Source organism: Nematostella vectensis, chromosome 15 (genome assembly GCF_932526225.1).
Source record: "Nematostella vectensis chromosome 15, jaNemVect1.1, whole genome shotgun sequence".
NCBI lineage: Eukaryota > Metazoa > Cnidaria > Anthozoa > Actiniaria > Edwardsiidae > Nematostella > Nematostella vectensis.
The window spans coordinates 8585425-8608060 of record NC_064048.1 but is presented as its reverse complement, the minus strand read 5'-3'; the positions used below and the strand labels follow the sequence as shown (position 1 = coordinate 8608060).

Sequence of the window (22636 nt, the reverse complement as noted above, 5' to 3'; positions counted from 1 at the left end):
CAGGTAACTCGTTATGCGCTTTGAATATCGTATTCGTCGTTGTTAAATGTTCACTTTTTGGTATTTATACGTGATTTACTTTAATAAAAACATATAGCAGGCAACTCGACAGTACAGCAGGTAACTCGTTATGCGCTGGGAATATCGTATTCGTCGTTGTTAAATGTTCACTTTTTGGTATTTGTACATGATTTACTTTAATAAAAACATATAGCAGGCAACTCGACAGTACAGCAGGTAACTCGTTATGCACTGGGAATATCGTATTCGTCGTTGCTAAATGTTCACTTTTTAGTATTTATACGTGATTTACTTTAATAAAAACATATAGCAGGCAACTCTACAGTACAGCAGGTAACTCGTTATGCGCTGGGAATATAGTATTCGTCGTCATTCAAGCTTCACTTTTTTGGAATTTGTACGTGATTTACTTTAATAAAAACATATAGCAGGCAACTCGACAGTACAGCAGGTAACTCGTTATGCGCTGGGAATATCGTATTCGTCGTTGTTAAATGTTCACTTTTTGGTATTTATACGTGATTTACTCTAATAAAAACATATAGCAGGCAACTCTACAGTACAGCAGGTAACTCGTTATGCGCTGGGAATATAGTATTCGTCGTCATTCAAGCTTCACTTTTTTGGAATTTGTACGTGATTTACTTTAATAAAAACATATAGCAGGCAACTCGACAGTACAGCAGGTAACTCGTTATGCGCTGGGAATATCGTATTCGTCGTTGTTAAATGTTCACTTTTTGGTATTTATACGTGATTTACTCTAATAAAAACATATAGCAGGCAACTCGACAGTACAGCAGGTAACTCGTTATGCGCTGGGAATATCGTATTCGTCGTTGTTAAATGTTCACTTTTTAGTATTTATACGTGATTTACTTTAATAAAAACATATAGCAGGCAACTCTACAGTACAGCAGGTAACTCGTTATGCGCTGGGAATATCGTATTCGTCGTTGTTAAATGTTCACTTTTTGGTATTTATACGTGATTTACTTTTAATAAAAACATATAGCAGGCAACTCGACAAGCAGGTAACTCGTTATGCGCTGGGAATATCGTATTCGTCGTTGTTAAATGTTCACTTTTTAGTATTTGTACATGATTTACTTTAATAAAAACATATAGCAGGCAACTCGACAGTACCGCAGGTAACTCGTTATGCACTGGGAATATCGTATTCGTCGTCATTCAAGCTTCACTTTTTTGGAATTTGTACGTGATTTACTTTAATAAAAACATACAGCAGGCAACTCGACAGTACAGCAGGTAACTCGTTATGCACTGGTAATATTGTATTCTCCGTTGTTTAAGCTTAACTTTTTAGGCAGTTGTAAGTGATTTACTCTAATAAAAACATATAGCAGGCAACTCGACAGTACAGCAGGTAGCTCGTTATGCGCTTTGAATATCGTATTCGTCGTCATTCAAGCTTACCTTTTTAGGAATTTGTACGTGATTTACTTTAATAAAAACATATAGCAGGTAACTCGACAGTACAGCAGGTAACTCGTTATGCGCTGGGAATATCGTATTCGTCGTTATTGAAGCTTCACTTTTTCGTATTTGTACATGATTTACTTTAATAAAAACATATAGCAGGCAACTCGACAGTACAGCAGGTAACTCGTTATGCGCTGGGAATATCGTATTCGTCGTTGTTAAATGTTCACTTTTTGGTATTTGTACAGTGCATAACGAGTTACCTGCTGTACTGTCGAGTTGCCTGCTATATGTTTTTATTAAAGTAAATCATGTACAAATACTAAAAAGTGAACATTTAACAACGACGAATACGATATTCCCAGGGCATAACGAGTTACCTGCTTGTCGAGTTGCCTGCTATATGTTTTTATTAAAGTAAATCACGTATAAATACCAAAAAGTGAACATTTAACAACGACGAATACGATATTCCCAGCGCATAACGAGTTACCTGCTGTTCTGTCGAGTTGCCTGCTATATGTTTTTATTAAAGTAAATCACGTATAAATACCAAAAAGTGAACATTTAACAACGACGAATACGATATTCAAAGCGCATAACGAGTTACCTGCTGTACTGTCGAGTTGCCTGCTATATGTTTTTATTAGAGTAAATCACTTACAACTGCCTAAAAAGTGAAGCTTAAACAACGGAGAATACAATATTACCAGTGCATAACGAGTTACCTGCTGTACTGTCAAGTTGCCTGCTATATGTTTTTATAAAAGTAAATCCATACAAATTCCAAAAAAGTGAAGCTTGAATGACGACGAATACGATATTCCCAGTGCATAACGAGTTACCTGCTGTACTGTCGAGTTGCCTGCTATATGTTTTTATTAAAGTAAATCATGCACAAATACGAAAAAGTGAAGCTTCAATAACGACGAATACGATATTCCCAGTGCATAACGAGTTACCTGCTGTACTGTCGAGTTGTCTGCTATATGTTTTTATTAAAGTAAATCACGTACAAATTCCAAAAAAAGTGAAGCTTGAATGACGACGAATACGATATTCCCAGCGCATAACGAGTTACCTGCTGTACTGTCGAGTTGCATGCTATATGTTTTTATTAAAGTAAATCACGTACAAATTCCAAAAAAGTGAAGCTTGAATGACGACGAATACGATATTCCCAGTGCATAACGAGTTACCTGCTGTACTGTCGAGTTGCCTGCTATATGTTTTTATTAAAGTAAATCATGTACAAATACCAAAAAGTGAACATTTAACAACGACGAATACGATATTCCCAGCGCATAACGAGTTACCTGCTGTACTGTCGAGTTGCCTGCTATATGTTTTTATTAAAGTAAATCACGTATAAATACCAAAAAGTGAACATTTACAACAACGAATACGATATTCCAAGCGCATAACGAGTTACCTGCTGTACTGTCGAGTTGCCTGCTATATGTTTTTATTAAAGTGAATCACGTATAAATACCAAAAAGTGAACATTTAACAACGACGAATACGATATTCCCAGCGCATAACGAGTTACCTGCTGTTCTGTCGAGTTGCCTGCTATATGTTTTTATTAAAGTAAATCACGTATAAATACCAAAAAGTGAACATTTAACAACGACGAATACGATATTCAAAGCGCATAACGAGTTACCTGCTGTACTGTCGAGTTGCCTGCTATATGTTTTTATTAGAGTAAATCACTTACAACTGCCTAAAAAGTGAAGCTTAAACAACGGAGAATACAATATTACCAGTGCATAACGAGTTACCTGCTGTACTGTCAAGTTGCCTGCTATATGTTTTTATTAAAGTAAATCACGTACAAATTCCAAAAAAGTAAAGCTTGAATGACGACGAATACGATATTCCCAGCGCTTAACGAGTTACCTGCTGTACTGTCGAGTTGCATGCTATATGTTTTTATTAAAGTAAATCACGTACAAATTCCAAAAAAGTGAAGCTTGAATGACGACGAATACGATATTCCCAGTGCATAACGAGTTACCTGCTGTACTGTCGAGTTGCCTGCTATATGTTTTTATTAAAGTAAATCATGTACAAATACCAAAAAGTGAACATTTAACAACGACGAATACGATATTCCCAGCGCATAACGAGTTACCTGCTGTACTGTCGAGTTGCCTGCTATATGTTTTTATTAAAGTAAATCACGTATAAATACCAAAAAGTGAACATTTACAACAACGAATACGATATTCAAAGCGCATAACGAGTTACCTGCTGTACTGTCGAGTTGCCTGCTATATGTTTTTATTAAAGTAAATCACGTACAAATTCCAAAAAAGTGAAGCTTGAATGACGACGAATACGATATTCCCAGTGCATAACGAGTTACCTGCTGTACTGTCGAGTTGCCTGCTATATGTTTTTATTAAAGTAAATCATGTACAAATACGAAAAAGTGAAGCTTCAATAACGACGAATACGATATTCCCAGTGCATAACGAGTTACCTGCTGTACTGTCGAGTTGCCTGCTATATGTTTTCATTAAAGTAAATCACGTATAAATACTAAAAAGTGAACATTTAACAACGACGAATACGATATTCCCAGTGCATAACGAGTTACCTGCTGTACTGTCGAGTTGCCTGCTATATGTTTTTATTAAAGTAAATCATGCACAAATACGAAAAAGTGAAGCTTCAATAACGACGAATACGATATTCCCAGTGCATAACGAGTTACCTGCTGTACTGTCGAGTTGTCTGCTATATGTTTTTATTAAAGTAAATCACGTACAAATTCCAAAAAAGTGAAGCTTGAATGACGACGAATACGATATTCCCAGCGCTTAACGAGTTACCTGCTGTACTGTCGAGTTGCATGCTATATGTTTTTATTAAAGTAAATCACGTACAAATTCCAAAAAAGTGAAGCTTGAATGACGACGAATACGATATTCCCAGTGCATAACGAGTTACCTGCTGTACTGTCGAGTTGCCTGCTATATGTTTTTATTAAAGTAAATCATGTACAAATACCAAAAAGTGAACATTTAACAACGACGAATACGATATTCCCAGCGCATAACGAGTTACCTGCTGTACTGTCGAGTTGCCTGCTATATGTTTTTATTAAAGTAAATCACGTATAAATACCAAAAAGTGAACATTTACAACAACGAATACGATAATCCAAGCGCATAACGAGTTACCTGCTGTACTGTCGAGTTGCCTGCTATATGTTTTTATTAAAGTGAATCACGTATAAATACCAAAAAGTGAACATTTAACAACGACGAATACGATATTCCCAGCGCATAACGAGTTACCTGCTGTTCTGTCGAGTTGCCTGCTATATGTTTTTATTAAAGTAAATCACGTATAAATACCAAAAAGTGAACATTTAACAACGACGAATACGATATTCAAAGCGCATAACGAGTTACCTGCTGTACTGTCGAGTTGCCTGCTATATGTTTTTATTAGAGTAAATCACTTACAACTGCCTAAAAAGTGAAGCTTAAACAACGGAGAATACAATATTACCAGTGCATAACGAGTTACCTGCTGTACTGTCAAGTTGCCTGCTATATGTTTTTATTAAAGTAAATCAGGTACAAATTCCAAAAAAGTGAAGCTTGAATGACGACGAATACGATATTCCCAGCGCATAACGAGTTACCTGCTGTACTGTCGAGTTGCCTGCTATATGTTTTTATTAAAGTAAATCATGTACAAATACGAAAAAATGAAGCTCCAATAACGACGGATACGATATTCAAAGCGCATAACGAGTTACCTGCTGTACTGTCGAGTTGCCTGCTATATGTTTTTATTAAAGTAAATCACGTACAAATTCCAAGAAAGTGAAGCTTGAATGACGACGAATACGATATTCCCAGTGCATAACGAGTTACCTGCTGTACTGTCGAGTTGCCTGCTATATGTTTTTATTAAAGTAAATCATGTACAAATACGAAAAAGTGAAGCTTCAATAACGACGAATACGATATTCCCAGTGCATAACGAGTTACCTGCTGTACTGTCGAGTTGCCTGCTATATGTTTTTATTAAAGTAAATCACGTATAAATACTAAAAAGTGAACATTTAACAACGACGAATACGATATTCCCAGTGCATAACGAGTTACCTGCTGTACTGTCGAGTTGCCTGCTATATGTTTTTATTAAAGTAAATCATGTACAAATACCAAAAAGTGAACATTTAACAACGACGAATACGATATTCCCAGCGCATAACGAGTTACCTGCTGTACTGTCGAGTTGCCTGCTATATGTTTTTATTAAAGTAAATCACGTATAAATACCAAAAAGTGAACATTTACAACAACGAATATGATATTCCAAGCGCATAACGAGTTACCTGCTGTACTGTCGAGTTGCCTGCTATATGTTTTTATTAAAGTGAATCACGTATAAATACCAAAAAGTGAACATTTAACAACGACGAATACGATATTCTAAGCGCATAACGAGTTACCTGCTGTACTGTCGAGTTGCCTGCTATATGTTTTTATTAAAGTGAATCACGTACAAATTCCAAAAAAGTGAAGCTTGAATGACGACGAATACGATATTCCCAGCGCATAACGAGTTACCTGCTGTACTGTCGAGTTGCCTGCTATATGTTTTTATTAAAGTAAATCATGTACAAATACGAAAAAATGAAGCTCCAATAACGACGGATACGATATTCAAAGCGCATAACGAGTTACCTGCTGTACTGTCGAGTTGCCTGCTATATGTTTTTATTAAAGTAAATCACGTACAAATTCCAAAAAAGTGAAGCTTGAATGACGACGAATACGATATTCAAAGCGCATAACGAGTTACCTGCTGTACTGTCGAGTTGCCTGCTATATGTTTTTATTAAAGTTAATAACGTATAAATACCAAAAAGTGAACATTTAACAACGTTGAATACGATATTCAAAGCGCATAGCGAGTTACCCGCTGTACTGTCGAGTTGCCTGCTATATGTTTTTGTTAAAGTAAATCACGTACAAATTCCAAAAAAGTGAAGCTTGAATGACGACGAATACGATATTCCCAGTGCGTAACGAGTTGCCTTCTGTACTGTCGAGTTGCCTGCTATATGTTTTTATTAAAGTAAATCACGTACAAATTCCAAAAAAGTGAAGCTCGAATGACGACGAATACGATATTCCCAGCGCATAACGAGTTACCTGCTTGTCGAGTTGCCTGCTATATGTTTTTATTAAAGTAAATCACGTATAAATACCAAAAAGTGAACATTTAACAACGTCGAATACGATATTCCCAGCGCATAACGAGTTACCTGCTGTACTGTCGAGTTGCCTGCTATATTTTTTTATTAAAGTAAATCACGTATAAATACCAAAAAGTGAACATTTAACAACGACGAATACGATATTCAAAGCGCATAACGAGCTACCTGCTGTACTGTCGAGTTGCCTGCTATATGTTTTTATTAGAGTAAATCACTTACAACTGCCTAAAAAGTGAAGCTTAAACAACGGAGAATACAATATTACCACTGCATAACGAGTTACCTGCTGTACTGTCAAGTTGCCTGCTATATGTTTTTATTAAAGTAAATCACGTACAAATTTTAAAAAAGTGAAGCTTGAATGACGACGAATACGATATTCCTAGCGCATAACGAGTTACCTGCTGTACTGTCGAGTTGCCTGCAATAGGTTTTTATTAAAGTAAATCATGTACAAATACGAAAAAGTGAAGCTCCAATAACGACGGATACGATATTCAAAGCGCATAACGAGTTACCTGCTGTACTGTCGAGTTGCCTGCTATATGTTTTTATTAAAGTAAATCACGTACAAATTCCAAAAAAGTGAAGTTTGAATGACGACGAATACGATATTCCCAGTGCATAACGAGTTACCTGCTGTACTGTCGAGTTGCCTGCTATATGTTTTTATTAAAGTAAATCACGTACAAATTCCAAAAAAGTGAAGCTTGAATGACGACGAATACGATATTCCCAGCGCATAACGAGTTAGCTGCTGTACTATTGAGTTGCCTGCTATATGTTTTTATTAAAGTAAATCACGTATAAATGCCAAAAAGTGAAGCTGTAACAACAACGAATACAATATTCCCAGTGTATAACGAGTTACCTGCTGTACTGTCGAGTTGCCTGTTATATGTTTTTGTTCGAGTAAATTACGTACAAATGCCAAAAAGTGAACATTTAAATCTGGTATTCGTACCGAGGCGGCTGTGTGGGGTTATAAAATGTATGGTGATAGACGTTAGTGCGTGGGTTAAAGTGTGCAATTATGGCTATTATATATGGTGTATTGCATTGGGGATGTTAGTTAAGAGTTGTGGCTATAAATGAAATGTAGAAAACGGGCTTGGAGTTAGGGCAGAACAGTGTATTTGATCTTTGAACGAGGGTGATAATTACCTGTTGATAATTTCCTGTGAGTGTAATGTGAGCTTGTGAAAAATCAAGTCAATAACAAGACCGGTGAGGAATAATATCTGAAAGCGTGCAGGGGACAAATCAATGATGGCAAATAGAAGATAGATAGTGGTTATATAAGTATTGGACAGTTGGCTCCTTGAGTATGGGTTTTTATATTGTGTCGTGTAGAGAGAGAGTTTGTTAGGATTCGCGCTCTAGGTTAGTGACTGATAATCGATGAGCTTAAGCGATGGCCCATATCGAGCGAAAATAATACGCGTAGATACGGCAGAGAAACGGTAGGAATTACAGTGCAGGTTAAGATGTGTAAATCACGTGCAAGTGCCAAAAGTGAACATTTAACAACGACGAATACGATATTTCCAGTATATGTTTCTATTCGAGTTAATCACTTACAAATGCCAAAAAAGTGAAGCCTTAATAACGACGAATACGATATTCCCAGTGCATCACGAGTTACCTGCTGTACTGTCAAGTTGCCTGCTAAAAGTTTTTATAAAAGTAAATCACGAAAACATTCCAAAAAAGTTAGGCTTTAATAACGACATACATAATTTGTCGTATTTCGAAAGTTTTGCACTGTTATTTCAGTCAGAACTCTAGATATCGACTTTTTTTCCCACGGTCACGTGATTGATGACGTCATATTTTAAAAGTTCATGATTGTAAAATCCCATGTGCTATTTGTCATATTTCGAAAGTTTCGTAATGTTTTCTCAATAGGAACTCGAGAAAATGTTTTTTCCCACGGTCACGTGATTGATGACGTCATGAGAATAACTAATACGGCGTTGTCTTCGTTATTACATTTGTACACTTAGGTTAAAGTTTGATGACTATCGGTAAAAAGGGGACGTAGATATCGCGACAATTGTGATGTAACGACTTGCCTGCTGGAACGTTCAACGTCACACAGTCACGAGATTAATAATATTTGATATCATACATGCATGAATATGTTTGTTGTACTTTTTGTACAATCGTGTCAAAATTTCGTGACAATCGGCCATATACCTGCCGAGATATTAACACAAATTATCACATTTGAGTTGCCTGCTAACTTCACCGAGTTGCCTGCTGAGTTGCCTGCCAGCTTCACTATGGTGCTTAATATTGACAGATAAGCATCTTTAAAGAGGGTTAAGCACGCTGCCATTTTAACCTCCTGCTCAATACTGACTAACTCAAAGAATCCATTTCCATCGGCTTATTCAAACAAGTGACTGAGATGCTTTCAATAAAATATTGCCAAAAAGGTATTAAAATTCAATCCTGGGTGGTTATTTTTAATTTCTTACAAATAAACCAGGGTTTTTTCAGTTGTAAACAGTATTAAATGAGTGGTTGATTGACATTCTTTAACAGCATTTGTTTTCTGCATAGTCTTTGATAAGATCAGACTTTGTCCTTGTCAGTGGTGATGTGGTATCTAATATGAAACTGGACAAAGTTCTACAGGAACACAAGTAGGTACAAAAAACTTTGGAAACCTGTTAACTAAAATCCTCAAGTAGATATGTCTAAAAAAATATGGTCTATGGAACCCACTTGCTTGAAGATCCATCATACTTTGCGGGTGCTCACAAAGGTCACCCCAGCGAGAGAGCTGCTGGAAAAGTTTCCTAGTAAGACTAATTCTGGGGGCGTGACAAGTCAGAAACTTAAGCCAATTTAAAACTGACAGTCGATGAACCAAGTTAAATAGTAACTTTCTTCGAGATAGCAAAATGGAATGTCAGAAATATGTTCCTTTTCAGAATGACTTCTTTTAAAAGAAGTGGCGAGATTTGAATTACCAGGCTTTACCAAAGCCTGTCAGTAGCTGAGTGAAACATTGCTCTTTTGCACTAAATATAACTGGATCACAAGCAAGTGTTCTGGCTTCAGAGTTTCTCTCATCATACAAAACAAAGTATCTTGATCCATTAAACAGGCAAAGCATTTGTCAGCGATGCAAGCATTGTTAATTAGGAATTACAAGTAAACACTGCTGTGCTGTGATTGGCCCTTTTTGTTCACACCAAAAAAAGGCCCAATCACAGCACAGCAGCTCCCACTATTTTGGAACTCAAAACTTTTCCAGCGGCTCTTTTGTGGGGGTGACCTTAGGGAGCACCCGCAAACTATGCTGGATCTTCAAGCATGAGGAACCCAAGAATAGTTACAATAAGGAGGCGCTTAAATCTTAGGGTTCCACTGTGCTCTGTTGTCTTCCTTACTGTTTATATTCATTAAAATATACAGGGTGAATCTAGGGGTGGGCCGAGCGCACCCCTCCCCCTATTTTCAGATACTTGGCTTAAAAATAGCAAGAAATAATATAATGAAATCCATAGAAGGACATTGAATCCGGCCCCCCTTTCTTGAAGCCCTTGCTTTAGCCCCCCTTTTTTTGCTTCCTTATCCGCCCCTGGTACATTGATTCAACCTTGTTTTGATAGGGCCAGAAGACAAAAAATGAAGACTTCGGTAATGACCATGGTGTACAAGGTTGCAGGGCCTGGTAATCGTACAAGGTGCGGTTAAAGGCAGATACTACAACAATACAATGCAATAATTTTTTTTATCAAGGGTGGTATATTAACTGAATTTACAGTTTTCTATCATATGACCCTTGCCACTCTTTAAAAATATCCTTTCCAGATGGCTTCCACATTTTAGACCAATGGTTATGCTGATGTGTATTAACCTAGTTCCCAATACCACTTAGTACCTTGGTACAATTTTTTGTATACAAGATCATGGGAAACTATGTGTATATAATGCAGCTTGGCCTTGACTTTCTGGGCCCTAGCAGAAGAAACATTCCTGACCTGAAAAACAGTTTTTGTTGGGGAAGGGGGATAGGGGGGTGTTAGTGTGATGGTGAGAACAAATAGAATTATTGCCTGAAATTAGGGTGTGCAACTTCACTGTCCCAGTGCCAGTGTGTTTTACTCCAAACTTTTTAGACAAAAATTTACTGGATCAACCCCTGTATCTTATATATAAAAATATGGCATGTTATCATAATAACTGAAAGTGAAATAAGTTACGTTTTTCACATCAAAGAACTTTATAAGTCACATCTATTAAGAATAATGTTTTCCAAACCCTAGATGCAAAGAAGAAGATACTGTTATCGCCTTAAGCTCCGCCTCCAACAGAATCATGCATCTTGAACGGACAAAGAAAAATAAAAAGTTCTCTTTTCCAATTGTAAGTATTCCTTATCCATTCGTAGAGATTTCAAATTTTTCCCTATTCCTGAGTATATTCATTCTTGTCTTTTTTCCAGGGATTATTTGCAGACAACCCTGAACTTCAAATACGTTATGACCTTTTGGACTGCAATATTTGCATATGCTCCACCCAGGTCAGTCCATGTAAAATATACCCCTGCAGTGATGAATTGTATTACCTATCAGAGAATAGAATTATACCAATCAGACAAATCTTAAAATTTGATACAAGTACCTTCCTTTACCTTGACCAACATTTTGCCAATTTGTAAATATTCTTTGAACAATAGCAAAAAGAAATCATCTAGAGGCCCAATTTTAAGCATGTATGCTTTTCATAGGTTCCACAGCTCTTCACAGATAATTTTGATTATCAAACAAGACATGATTTTGTAAAGGGTATCCTGATCAATGAAGAGGTATGAGAAGTCATGCTAACACTGTACATATTTATTTGAGGGAGAGGATAGACTCGATACTTCGTATTGTTTCCCAATCTTTAGGACAGGAGGACAATCCTGTGGTTCTATACATCTGATGATGAGTACTGTCAGTTGCATGTGAAGATCATTTTAGTCATTGTTAATAATGTCACAGTTCCCTGGCCGCTTTTTTGTTAAGTACATAGCCCAATAAGGACATGTTATCAGCTTTTACATGACTGTCACTAGCCGACCAACAAGGCAAATAGGTCCTTGGCAAAGAATCCCAGTTATATCCTTATTGCTACATGAAATATAGGGATGTGTGACATAATTATAGAGACGTTCGATGGAATTACCTATACATACACTCATATCAAGCAGCTAGTGCCAAAAGTTCACATGGCCTATACAGACGCTCATATTAACTAACTGAGTGGCTGACGTATAGGGACGTTACCATTGCAAATTTGTGGGAGACAAGGGGGGGGGGGGGGGCAAAATTACCAATTTTTTTCTTCGTAGGTGGGGGCTGGGTGATAAAAGTGCATATGACCAGGGAAGTGTAAGGAGACTTCCCTGATATGACCTATACAGATGCTCATAACAAAGAATAAATTGGTAACTGTTCCCTCCTTTGTTTTTCAAAGACTCGTACTTATGACGTCCCTATATGTCAGGCGCTCAATTGCTTGATACGAGCATCCATATTAGGTACTTTTTACAAACATCCCTATAGTTGCATCCTATATGTCGCGTCCCTATATCTCAGGTAGCGCTATGGACCTGTCAAGAATCCTCCTAGTTATGAATTTGATGTCAAGCAAGACTTGTGATTCTTGCATGCTAACAGCTATCTTCTCTGAACTTTATTTTGGGGCATAGTAGCATGCCTCACTGTACTTTGCAGTATACAATAAAAACATTTTTAATGCTTTCCATTTATTTATTCATTTATTTACAAACTTTTTTCTGTATTTTTATCTTCAGATCATGGGGAACCAGGTTCATTGTCATATCATTAGTGACAAATATGCAGCAAGAGTCTCCAATTTGTACACCTATGACGCCATAAGGTGATAACCCATAAAAACATGGCCCTTATAATCTTACCTTATCAAGATTCACATGCTTCAGAAAGGTTTTGATGCAGCTGTGTAGATCATGGCCCAGATAATGAATCACATAAGTTTCAGGACTTTTATTTATAAGTATTTTACTTTGATTATTTAAAAGTATTACAAACTCTTAACTTGATAAAGGCAGCAGTCATATTACTGAGCACATTATGCTTTACAAGGTGTAACCTATAATCTGCTTATTAACAGGGGCCAACAGTCAAATCTGGGGGTAGTCTGCTTTTGTTATTGTCCAAATGTCAGAAGCATTGCAAATATGTATCTGGTAGTTAATGTTTGGTCAGCAAACTCTGGCCAATCCTTCTTTTGTTCTACGACTTTCTCCAGGCATTTCAAACAGACTTAAAATTATTTTAATTGAATGTCAAAAGTGATGTCTATTTGAATCAGTAATGATTATAGAATAATTACAGTACTAGGCACTTAGTACTTTTAGCTTAAAACTTCTCAATCTAAGAGGACCCTTGCTACCATTGTTATTCTTTTTTCAGTAAGGACATACTTCATAGATGGGCGTACCCCATTGTGCCAGACAATAGCTCTTTTTTCATGGATGATTGCTACAGCTACAGCAGACGCAACTTGTACTTGGACAAGAACCTATCTCTAGCAAGGTAGAGCTCATTATATCAGATAATGCCAAATGACTTCCAGGGATAGGCCAGATCAGGAATCACCTGCTAAGAATAACTCGAGTCTTAGTCAACAGACAAAATCAAAAAAAACAGAGATCAATTCTAAACTGGAAAAAAAACCTATTAAGTGGAAACATCTTAGGGTCCTGACCCAGTACGCAGTTCTGCTTAAGGTTAAACCAATCAGCTATCGAGCTATGATTTGGGGTTTGCACGGCGCAGATCTGCGCTCGTTTGAGCCAATCAAACGTTATAGATCTCGGTCACATCAAGGAGGTGTTGACATACAATAACCAGACTACTCTGTATGACATAAATAAAAATATCTAAAGTATTTAAAAAAGTCATATAAAGTCTTTAATTTGTTGGCTGTTTAGCAATAGGAACCATGTTTTAAATTTCGTCCAATCATGTATTATAGTATACCAGATGCACACCAAGGATTTGCTTCAGGGGGTGTGCAGTATTTGATGATCCTTCAATAATAAGAGATGACTTTGTTTTGGTGGCTAAGTAGTTGATGTGAGGGGCACATCCTGTACATACCCCTAGCTACATGTCTGTTAACTACACCGATTCTACCCTGGTCATTCCTTTATTTGCTTATTGCCTTTTTTATACAGATACTTTATTGCCCAAAAGAGATTGGACACATGAGCCAGTGCGGAATTTTTTTTTTTAACTTTGCATGAGCTGTTATTGTAGACAAAATATGATTCAAGCTGTATTATACAACTCTCTCACAAACTTCCAGGGTTTTGTTATAAAATGCCATCTGTTCTTCCCCCTCTTTCTGTTTCAGGGACTGTGTCTTAGAAGAGAACCTGATTATTGGTGGTGGTACATCTGTGGGCACAGGAACAGTCATATCTAACACTGTTATAGGAAAGAATTGCGCTATAGGTGTGTTGACATTACTCAGTCACCCTGCATTTAACTGCCTCCTTAATCAGACAACTATATAATGGGCCTTAATTGTTCGGACACACTTCATACAAAGGGTCCTCATTATGTTGACACCCTTCATATGATAGGCCTCCAGCCCCCTCAAAGTAACAGGCCTTCATTACTTGGACACCCTCAATATAACAGGCCTTCATTACTCTGACACCCTCAAAATAACGGGCCCTCATTGCTTGGACACCCGCCATATAGTGGGCCTCAAATTCTCTGGCACCTTCAAAATAAGAGGCCTTCATTATTTTGACACCCTCTATATAAAAGCCCTCCATTACTTGGACACCCTCCATATAACGGGCCCCCATTTCTCTGACATGCTTGATTTAGGGGCCTTCATTACTAGGACGGCCTTCATTATTCTCGAACCTAACATGTAACAGACAGCTTTTCAAAGTGCCCATTATATGGAGGTTTCACTAGCCAGTAAGAAAATGTTTTTTGTTCTAGGTGATAATGTTCGTATAGAAGGGGCTCACTTATGGGATAATGTCACTGTTGAAGACAACTGCTACATCTCATGTGCTATCCTCTGCTCTAATGTCCATATAAAGAAGTAAGTGTAACTATAGCATTATACTCCAGTTCGGCTAATTATTCTTGTTATCTGGTACCAACCCAACTTTTTATAGCTGTAACAGTAGATTTTGTATACAATACAAATAGTATTGCTGTTTTATTATACTGATGTTGATGATAGTGTCTAGTGGTTAGGCTAATATATCTATAGGAGTCCACCTATTCCACAGATGAAAATGGCCATGAACTGTTCCACAAATTAGAACGCGAGTTGTTAATGATTCGAAGTCTGATGACTTTTTTAGACGTCATGAATACTAAACTAATTTCGTACTGTACTGGCCAAAAACGGTCTATAACCAATAGAACTGTACAAATCATATTGAGTGTTAAGTACACTGGTACAGAAATAAGCTAAATGTTGCATATTTTAGTGTAAAGTCAAAAGTGTTTTTACTTAAACTAAATTGTAATTAATTGTGAATTGTGATCTTTTGTTTTTCCTGTCATGCCGTCCATCGCTGTGGTTGTTTTGTTGCAAGTGTAAAATCATGTATCCTTCCTGTCTTACAGGAATGTAACAGTGACCTCAGGATCTGTAGTCTCATTCAATGTAAGTATATCAAACAAATGTGTGATCCCAGAGAAGAAGATAGAAGCACCCCCCTCCCCAAAGGAAAATACAGTTGCCATTTTTCCCGCGAGCTGCGTAAAAAATGGAAAGGCCTAGCTTAGTTGGCCGAGCTAGATCAGCCGACCTTAGTCGTGCGAAAATACAAAGTCGATAGCGAGCAGATTTCGGAGTCAAGCTTTCAGTCGCCCAACCCAGCCTCCTTATTTTCCCGCGGGCCACAGGAATCCCGATAAACCGAAATCCATTATTCCGAAAAAAACAAAAAAAAAAACAAATTGTGTTGTTGTATGCCTGTGCAGGTGGTGTTGGGACCTGATATCGCTCTGAGACCGGGAGCACGGGTCACCCTCAAGCGGCGGGAAGAAGATGAGACTGACTTTGGAATGGATGACCTGTCCATTGGTGAGAAACCCAAACAAGCAGAGCCGATTGGTGAGTTTATGAAATAAACTTTGTGCAGTGATGAGAACTTGTTATTGTTAAAAAATAGCTTCATATAATTTACTGTAAATCGTAAGGGCGACTCGTTAATGTGGCCAGAGTTCTCATAATCAGGGTTCCACAAAACACATGATGAGACTGGTGTACACTTGAATACATTGTTTGTTTACAATACTACAGTACTGTAAATGATCTAATAAACGCAGGGGGGCGTTTGTTAAAGAGGGGCGTCGTTCAATGCAAACTTGCAAGCAAGGGGGGGCGTTCATTAGATAGTAATGTAATGTTATGTCTTTGTAGAATTCAATAAGACCGAGGTGGGCGCCGAGGGTTCGGGATATCTGTGGTTCGAGGAAGCGGAATCCGATGATGAGTCTGATAAAGTGGAAGATGTTTGGGGTAAGGAAAATTTATCAAAAAATAGCATTTTATACATGAATGCCGATGGGCAAAAATCATCATCATGCACGATCTCGCTCCAATGGCCCGCCATTGCGCTTGGCAGGTCCTGCAGTGGGATCCCTGTGTCCCTTGAGCTTATTCGCCGTTCTTACGTTGCTCGGTGGATTGGGACAAGTAGGTAAGCGAACAGCACGCTGGGAAGATTTAAGGGGAGGCAATTCACGTATGGAATTTAGACTGAGTTTTTATCCGCTTTTTGGAGGTTCGCATGGAGGTAAGACTGTGCGTTTGTATCCGCATTTTGAGGGTTCGTTTCATGAAGTTTAGACTATGCGTTTGTATATTCTGCACAAGGGCAAAGCTTGTCAGAGTATTGTTTTGATTAAAAAAATATTCATAATGGAACTTCTATGATGGGACATAAGAATTTGACATTAGACTCTTGACAACTTTGACAGCCATATTCACACCAGGAATTGTGTTTGTTAACTTTGATGTACTGCATAATTTAAATGTTTGAATAAGGCCGGGATCCATTTGGTTGGTACAATAAATAAATCTCAGTAAAGAGCAGGGTCCTAGATCCCCCCAATATACCTCAATCAGTCAACACAGAAGGTGTCCAATGCTGGCTCCGCTTTTAGGCAGTGCCTAAATCTATATTATTGTCTCAGGTGCTGAAAGGGAAAGCTCCAGTGAAGATGAAGTAAGCTCCATTGCCAGCGATATTAGTAGCCTGCCGGACACGCCTCCACCCGAGGATTCCAGATGTAAGAGAATACCGTACCGTAGCCACATCATTACCAAAACATAGCCACCTCCGCCGGCATCTAGGGTGTTTTTATGACTTTTTCAGTATTCTTAGGATTTGGGGTTCCTGTAGCGTGCTGACCGGGGGAATGGGTTTTTTTTTTTTTCTGGGATGACGATTTACCCATTTAGATTCTAGGGCTTTTCTCAAACGGTTGATAATCTAGCTTATTCAGAAGTGGCTCTTATAAATTTGAACTGATATTTTTGCATCTTTTGTTCAAAAATAAAAATCACCAAATTGTTATTAAAACAAGTTTATGTCTCTACCCTCTTAATGTTCAGTAGAGCAAAGGTCCTATATGAGAAAGCTTCAAGTCGCAGTGTTGTTTTTTTTTTTTTTTTTGCAAGGATGATAACTTTATTAACTAGGTGCTGTTTCTTGGACTAGTATTCTACAATGAAGTACTGGAGACAATCCGACTGGGCGTGGTCGATGGAGTGTCAGGGGATAACATGATCCTCGAAATCAACGCCTCCAAGTAAGCCTCTATGCCTCGAACAATCGGAGAACAAAGTTGAGGTCTAAGCCTCCTCTTCGGCTGCCAAGGGAAAGTAAAATTTTCAAAAGATGCAATACAGAATTTCCCTTTTGGGTGCATGTCCCTATTCACCTTGTTACGACATGACGGAAAAACCTGGAATGTTTGCAATTCCAGATAGAGAGAGAAGACACAATTTCTTTAGTGGCTATAGGTTCCTTGTATTACGGACTGATTTTTAAAACAAAAATAACGTGAGGCCGAAGTGCACATAACCAGATATTGGCTTTTTAAGATAATTTTTCCTTGATCATCATTGCCCTGTGTATCAGCTCAGGGACGAAAAGCTCAAATTTTAATGACACGTTACAAAAAGTCGCATCAATTAAAAAAGAGTCGCACTTGATATTTTGTTTGCTATAAGTTACTAAGTACTCAGAGAAATTCTCCGCCTTATAAAATGGGTTTATTTGAAGCGTCACGTCATGTTTTCCGTCATGTCCCTTGTTACCGTATAATAGACCGCCCAGAAAAAAAAAGGTGGAGCTTCGGTATTTTCTCTTTGGGACATTCCTTCTTGAACACCCTATTTGGTACAAATTTAATAAAAACAAATTACATGTATGTCTAAAATTAGTTAAACCCAGATGCCATAAAAGATGCGTGTAAGTCCAAAAGCCAAATTAATCAAACCCGGATACCTTAAAAGATCCATACCCCTGGAAGTGCATGTGAAATTATAGGTGTTTGAACGCCGATTTTCTGTGCTCGTCTTTTTCCATTCAAACACGGCATTTTGTGATCTACAAATCACAGGTACGCCTATAACGTGACGTTCCGTGACGTCAATCAGTCAATCGGGAAAGCGTTACTGGAGAGTGCGTTACATGACAGCAACATGGACAACCAGGCACAGTCAGTCAATCTCAAAAAGGTAATGTTTAACCGTGACGGATTGCGTGACGCAAGAGTGCGTTACCCAACAGCAACATGGACAACCAGGCACAGTCAGTCAATCTCAAAAAGGTAATGTTTAACCGCGACGGATTGCGTGACGCAAGAGTGCGTTACCCAACAGCAACATGGACAAGCAGGCACAGTCAATTAAACCAAAAAAGGTTAAGTCTAACCCTGACGGATTGCGTGACTCTGGAGCGCGTTACGCGACAGTAAATACGTTGTGTGTGATAGTGACGGCTTGCATTTCTCAAGCGTCATTACATGACAATGACATCACCTTGGTGCCAGAGGCTCGAGCTTCGCTCCGACAACACGAGACGCGAAGCGGCGACAACGAGTCGCTCCTCGTAGACAGTAGAGGGCGCATAGTAAAAGAACGAAGCTCGAGACTCTGGTACCCAGGGTACAGTGACATGGACAAGTAAACACAATGAGTAAACCTCTATATGTACGGTACGGGCAGTGTACAGGAAGCGTGTGACAGTGACGGTTTGTAGTACCCGATATTGCGTTACGAGACCAGGACTTGACAGGAAGACGCAATTCGAAACTCAAGAATGCGTTAACACGGAACTGAATACGTAATGTATGACCGTGACGGCTGACGGTACCCGATAGTGCGTTACAGGGCCAGAACTGGACGAGCAGACGCAAGCTGCGGTAGTTTAAGACTGTGACAACTTGCGTAACTCGAGAATGCGTTACACAATAGTGAGTAAGTAGCGTAAAACCGTAGCAGCTTGCTTGACTTTTATTTTTGTCATATTTTTGTTTTGTGCATATTTTCGTCAACAGACGATGATGCATCTGAAACCAGTTTTCGAGAATTACGTGAAGGATGCAGAGGGACAGAGAGATCTTATCAGCGCCATCGAGGTAAGGAACCTGGCTTGTCGCACGTGGTCAGAGGATGGGTTTCACGTGAACAGAGCGTGTTTTGTACGTGGTCAGAGCTGGTAGAGCACGTGATAGAGGGTTTTCTCACGTGGTCAGAGCGTGTGTCGCATGTGGTCAGAGTTTTTAGAGCATGTGGTAGAGCGCCTCTCGTGCGCGTGCTTGAAACGTGCGTTGCACGTGACTGTGTTATATTCGGTGTCCTTGATAGTGCCGTAGCACGCTGCAAGCCCGGATGTGTTTAGATTCACGAGTTCTTCCTTGATAGTGCCGTAGCACGCTGCAAGCCTAAACTAGGATGTGTTTTGATTCAGGAGTTCTTCCTTGATAGTGCCGAAGCACGCTGCAAACATAAACTAGGATGTGTTTTGATTCAGGAGTTTTTCCTTGATAGTGCCGTAGCACGCTAAAAGCCTAAACTAGGATGTGTTTTGATTCAGGAGTTTTTCCTTGATAGTGCCGTAGCACGCTGCAAGCCTAAACTAGGATGTGGTTTGATTCAGGATTTCTTCCTTGATAGTGCCGTAGCACGCTGCAAGCCTAAACTAGGATGTGTTCTGATTCAGGATTTCTTTCTTGATAGTGCAGTAGCACGCTGCAAGCCTAAACTAGGATGTGATTTGATTCAGGATTTCTTCCTTGATAGTGCCGTAGCACGCTGCAAGCCTAGCTAGGATGTGTTTTGATTCAAGAGTTCTTCCTTGATAGTGCCGTAGCACGCTGCAAGCCTAAACTAGGATGTGTTTTGATTCAAGAGTTCTTCCTTGATAGTGCCGTAGCACGCTGCAAGCCTAAACTAGGATGTGTTTTGATTCAAGAGTTCTTCCTTGATAGTGCCGTAGCACGCTGCAAGCCGAAACTAGGATGTGTTTTGATTCAAGAGTTCTTCCTTGATAGTGCCGTAGCACGCTGCAAGCCGAAACTAGGATGTGTTTTGATTCAAGAGTTCTTCCTTGATAGTGCCGTAGCACGCTGCAAGCCTAAACTAGGATGTGTTTTGATTCAAGAGTTCTTCCTTGATAGTGCCGTAGCACGCTGCAAGCCGAAACTAGGATGTGTTTTGATTCAATAGTTCTTCCTTGATAGTGCCGTAGCACGCTGCAAGCCTAGCTAGGATGTGTTTTGATTCAAGAGTTCTTCCTTGATAGTGCCGTAGCACGCTGCAAGCCGAAACTAGGATGTGTTTTGATTCAGGAGTTCTTCCTTGATAGTGCCGTAGCACGCTGCAAGCCTAAACTAGGATGTGTTTTGATTCAGGGTTTCTTCCTTGATAGTGCCGTAGCACGCTGCAAGCCTAGCTAGGATGTGTTTTAATTCAGAAGTTCTTCCTTGATAGTGCCGTAGCAAGCCGCAAGTCTCAACTAGGATGTGTTTTGATTCAGGACTTCTTCCTTGATAACGCGTGGTGTCGCGACACGCTGCAAGTCTGTCTTCACCTGCTCTACGAGATGGACGTGCTAGACGAGACCGTGATCCTTTACTGGCACGCCCATCCGGGACCTTCAAATGATGACCAGGCCATGGAGGAGCAGAAACGTGACCTCAGGCAGACTGTAAATATATTTTCAGTGATTTTAACATGATCATTAGCCACGATTATGATGATAATGAGTTACACTAGCCTTTGCGTAGCTGGCGGTTTTGCTGATTTGCAGAGCACTTTTTTAATGGGCGATTGCGCGAAATTTTTCGAAGTTTTTTTTCCTAGCTTAACGCGAAATGTAATAGCTTTCAACGCAACATGTAATCTTCACGCGACATGTAATATTCAACGCAAAATGTGATAAATGTTTAACGCGAAATGTAATAACTTTTCAACGCGAAATGTAATAACTTTTTAACGCAAAATGTAATAAAATATTTAACGCGAAATGTGATAACGCAAAATGTAATAACTTTATCTATTGACTAATAGTTAAAATTTTGTTGGTATGGTGTGACATTATTCCCGATTTAGTTTGAGAAGTGACAAAGTCCAGGGTGCATATAAATGATAGCGGCAATCAAAACTGCACAGTATCGCAGCTTTACAGACCATGATCTAGGGAGGATTCGCCATCTCAGGTTGCTGACAGAACCACTGCCAAGTGTTTGAAGAGACCGAGACCAACCGTCGATCCGAGATGGGCTACTACAACTGTTGGTCACTACATGCTAGCGTCTATTTTCTTAGTTAGAGCTTTTAGTTATAGTAAATTGTCATTTTTTGATGTTATTACATTTTGCGTTATCACATTTCGCGTTAGTTATTACATTTTGCGTTAGTTATTACATTTTGCGTTAGTTATTACATTCTGCGTTAATTATTTCATTTTGCGTTAGTTATTACATTTTGCGTTAGTTATTACATTTTGCGTTATCACATTTCGCGTTAGTTATTACATTTTGCGTTAGTTATTACATTTTGCGTTAGTTATTACATTCTGCGTTAATTATTTCATTTTGCGTTAGTTATTACATTTTGCGTTAGTTATTACATTTTGCGTTAGTTATTACATTTTGCGTTAATTATTTCATTTTGCGTTAGTTATTACATTTTGCGTTAGTTATTACATTTTGCGTTAGTTATTACATTTTGCGTTAATTATTACGTTTTGCGTTAGTTATTACATTTTGCGTTAGTTATTACATTTTGCGTTAATTATTACATTTTGCGTTAGTTATTACATTTTGCGTTAGTTATTACATTTTTCGATAGTTATTACATTTTGTGTTAGTTATTACATTTTGCGGCGTAACAGGGTAAGTGTAAAGGGCGCCCGGAAACCCTACACTTGCCCCAGCTCTCTCGCGGCCATACAATAAGCTTGCTACGAAATGCATATTCGCGGATAAAAACTGCTCTGAAACTGAACAAAACCGCCAGCTACGCAGGCTAAAAATGTTTGTTATTAATGATAATGATGGTAATTTAGGCGGAAATGTCACCAACTTCCAGTCTATAAGGTAACAATCACTAATGATTTTTAAAGGAAAACATGAAAAAAAATAGTCCAAAATTGTATAAGCCGTGTGTCTATTGGAAGTTTTTTTGAGGATGTGATTGATAATTTAGTGCGGATGGGCTGCACATTTTGATATATCATCTTGTATGTTGAGGTTTCCGGAGGCCCTCAGAAGAAAACTGGTCACAATGCCGCTTTAATGTTAGTTAATGATATATTTGATGGCGATTGGAATGATGTTAATGTTGGTGGTGATGATGCTGTCGGTGGTAACA

General features: G+C 38.6%; 1 protein-coding gene across 3 annotated transcripts in view; it reads left to right on the top strand.

The window, feature by feature from the left end:
- LOC5503017 (translation initiation factor eIF-2B subunit epsilon) overlaps nucleotides 1–22636 on the top strand; it is a 29260-nt gene that overhangs the window by 5948 nt on the left and 676 nt on the right. Inside the window, exons 4-20 of one of the 3 annotated variants that reach the window (XM_048722820.1) lie at nucleotides 9284–9366; nucleotides 10342–10416; nucleotides 10999–11098; nucleotides 11178–11255; nucleotides 11463–11540; nucleotides 12534–12619; nucleotides 13174–13296; nucleotides 14120–14220; nucleotides 14725–14830; nucleotides 15367–15406; nucleotides 15727–15859; nucleotides 16169–16267; nucleotides 16945–17040; nucleotides 17472–17562; nucleotides 18379–18496; nucleotides 19318–19398; nucleotides 20799–20969. In XM_048722820.1, coding sequence (XP_048578777.1) covers nucleotides 9284–9366; nucleotides 10342–10416; nucleotides 10999–11098; nucleotides 11178–11255; nucleotides 11463–11540; nucleotides 12534–12619; nucleotides 13174–13296; nucleotides 14120–14220; nucleotides 14725–14830; nucleotides 15367–15406; nucleotides 15727–15859; nucleotides 16169–16267; nucleotides 16945–17040; nucleotides 17472–17562; nucleotides 18379–18496; nucleotides 19318–19398; nucleotides 20799–20969 — 1659 coding nt within the window. Of the gene's footprint in view, nucleotides 1–9283; nucleotides 9367–10341; nucleotides 10417–10998; nucleotides 11099–11177; nucleotides 11256–11462; nucleotides 11541–12533; nucleotides 12620–13173; nucleotides 13297–14119; nucleotides 14221–14724; nucleotides 14831–15366; nucleotides 15407–15726; nucleotides 15860–16168; nucleotides 16268–16944; nucleotides 17041–17471; nucleotides 17563–18378; nucleotides 18497–19140; nucleotides 19207–19317; nucleotides 19399–20798; nucleotides 20970–22636 lie in introns of those variants that run through there. The other 2 variants (XM_048722818.1, XM_048722819.1) reach the window with 2 other exon arrangements.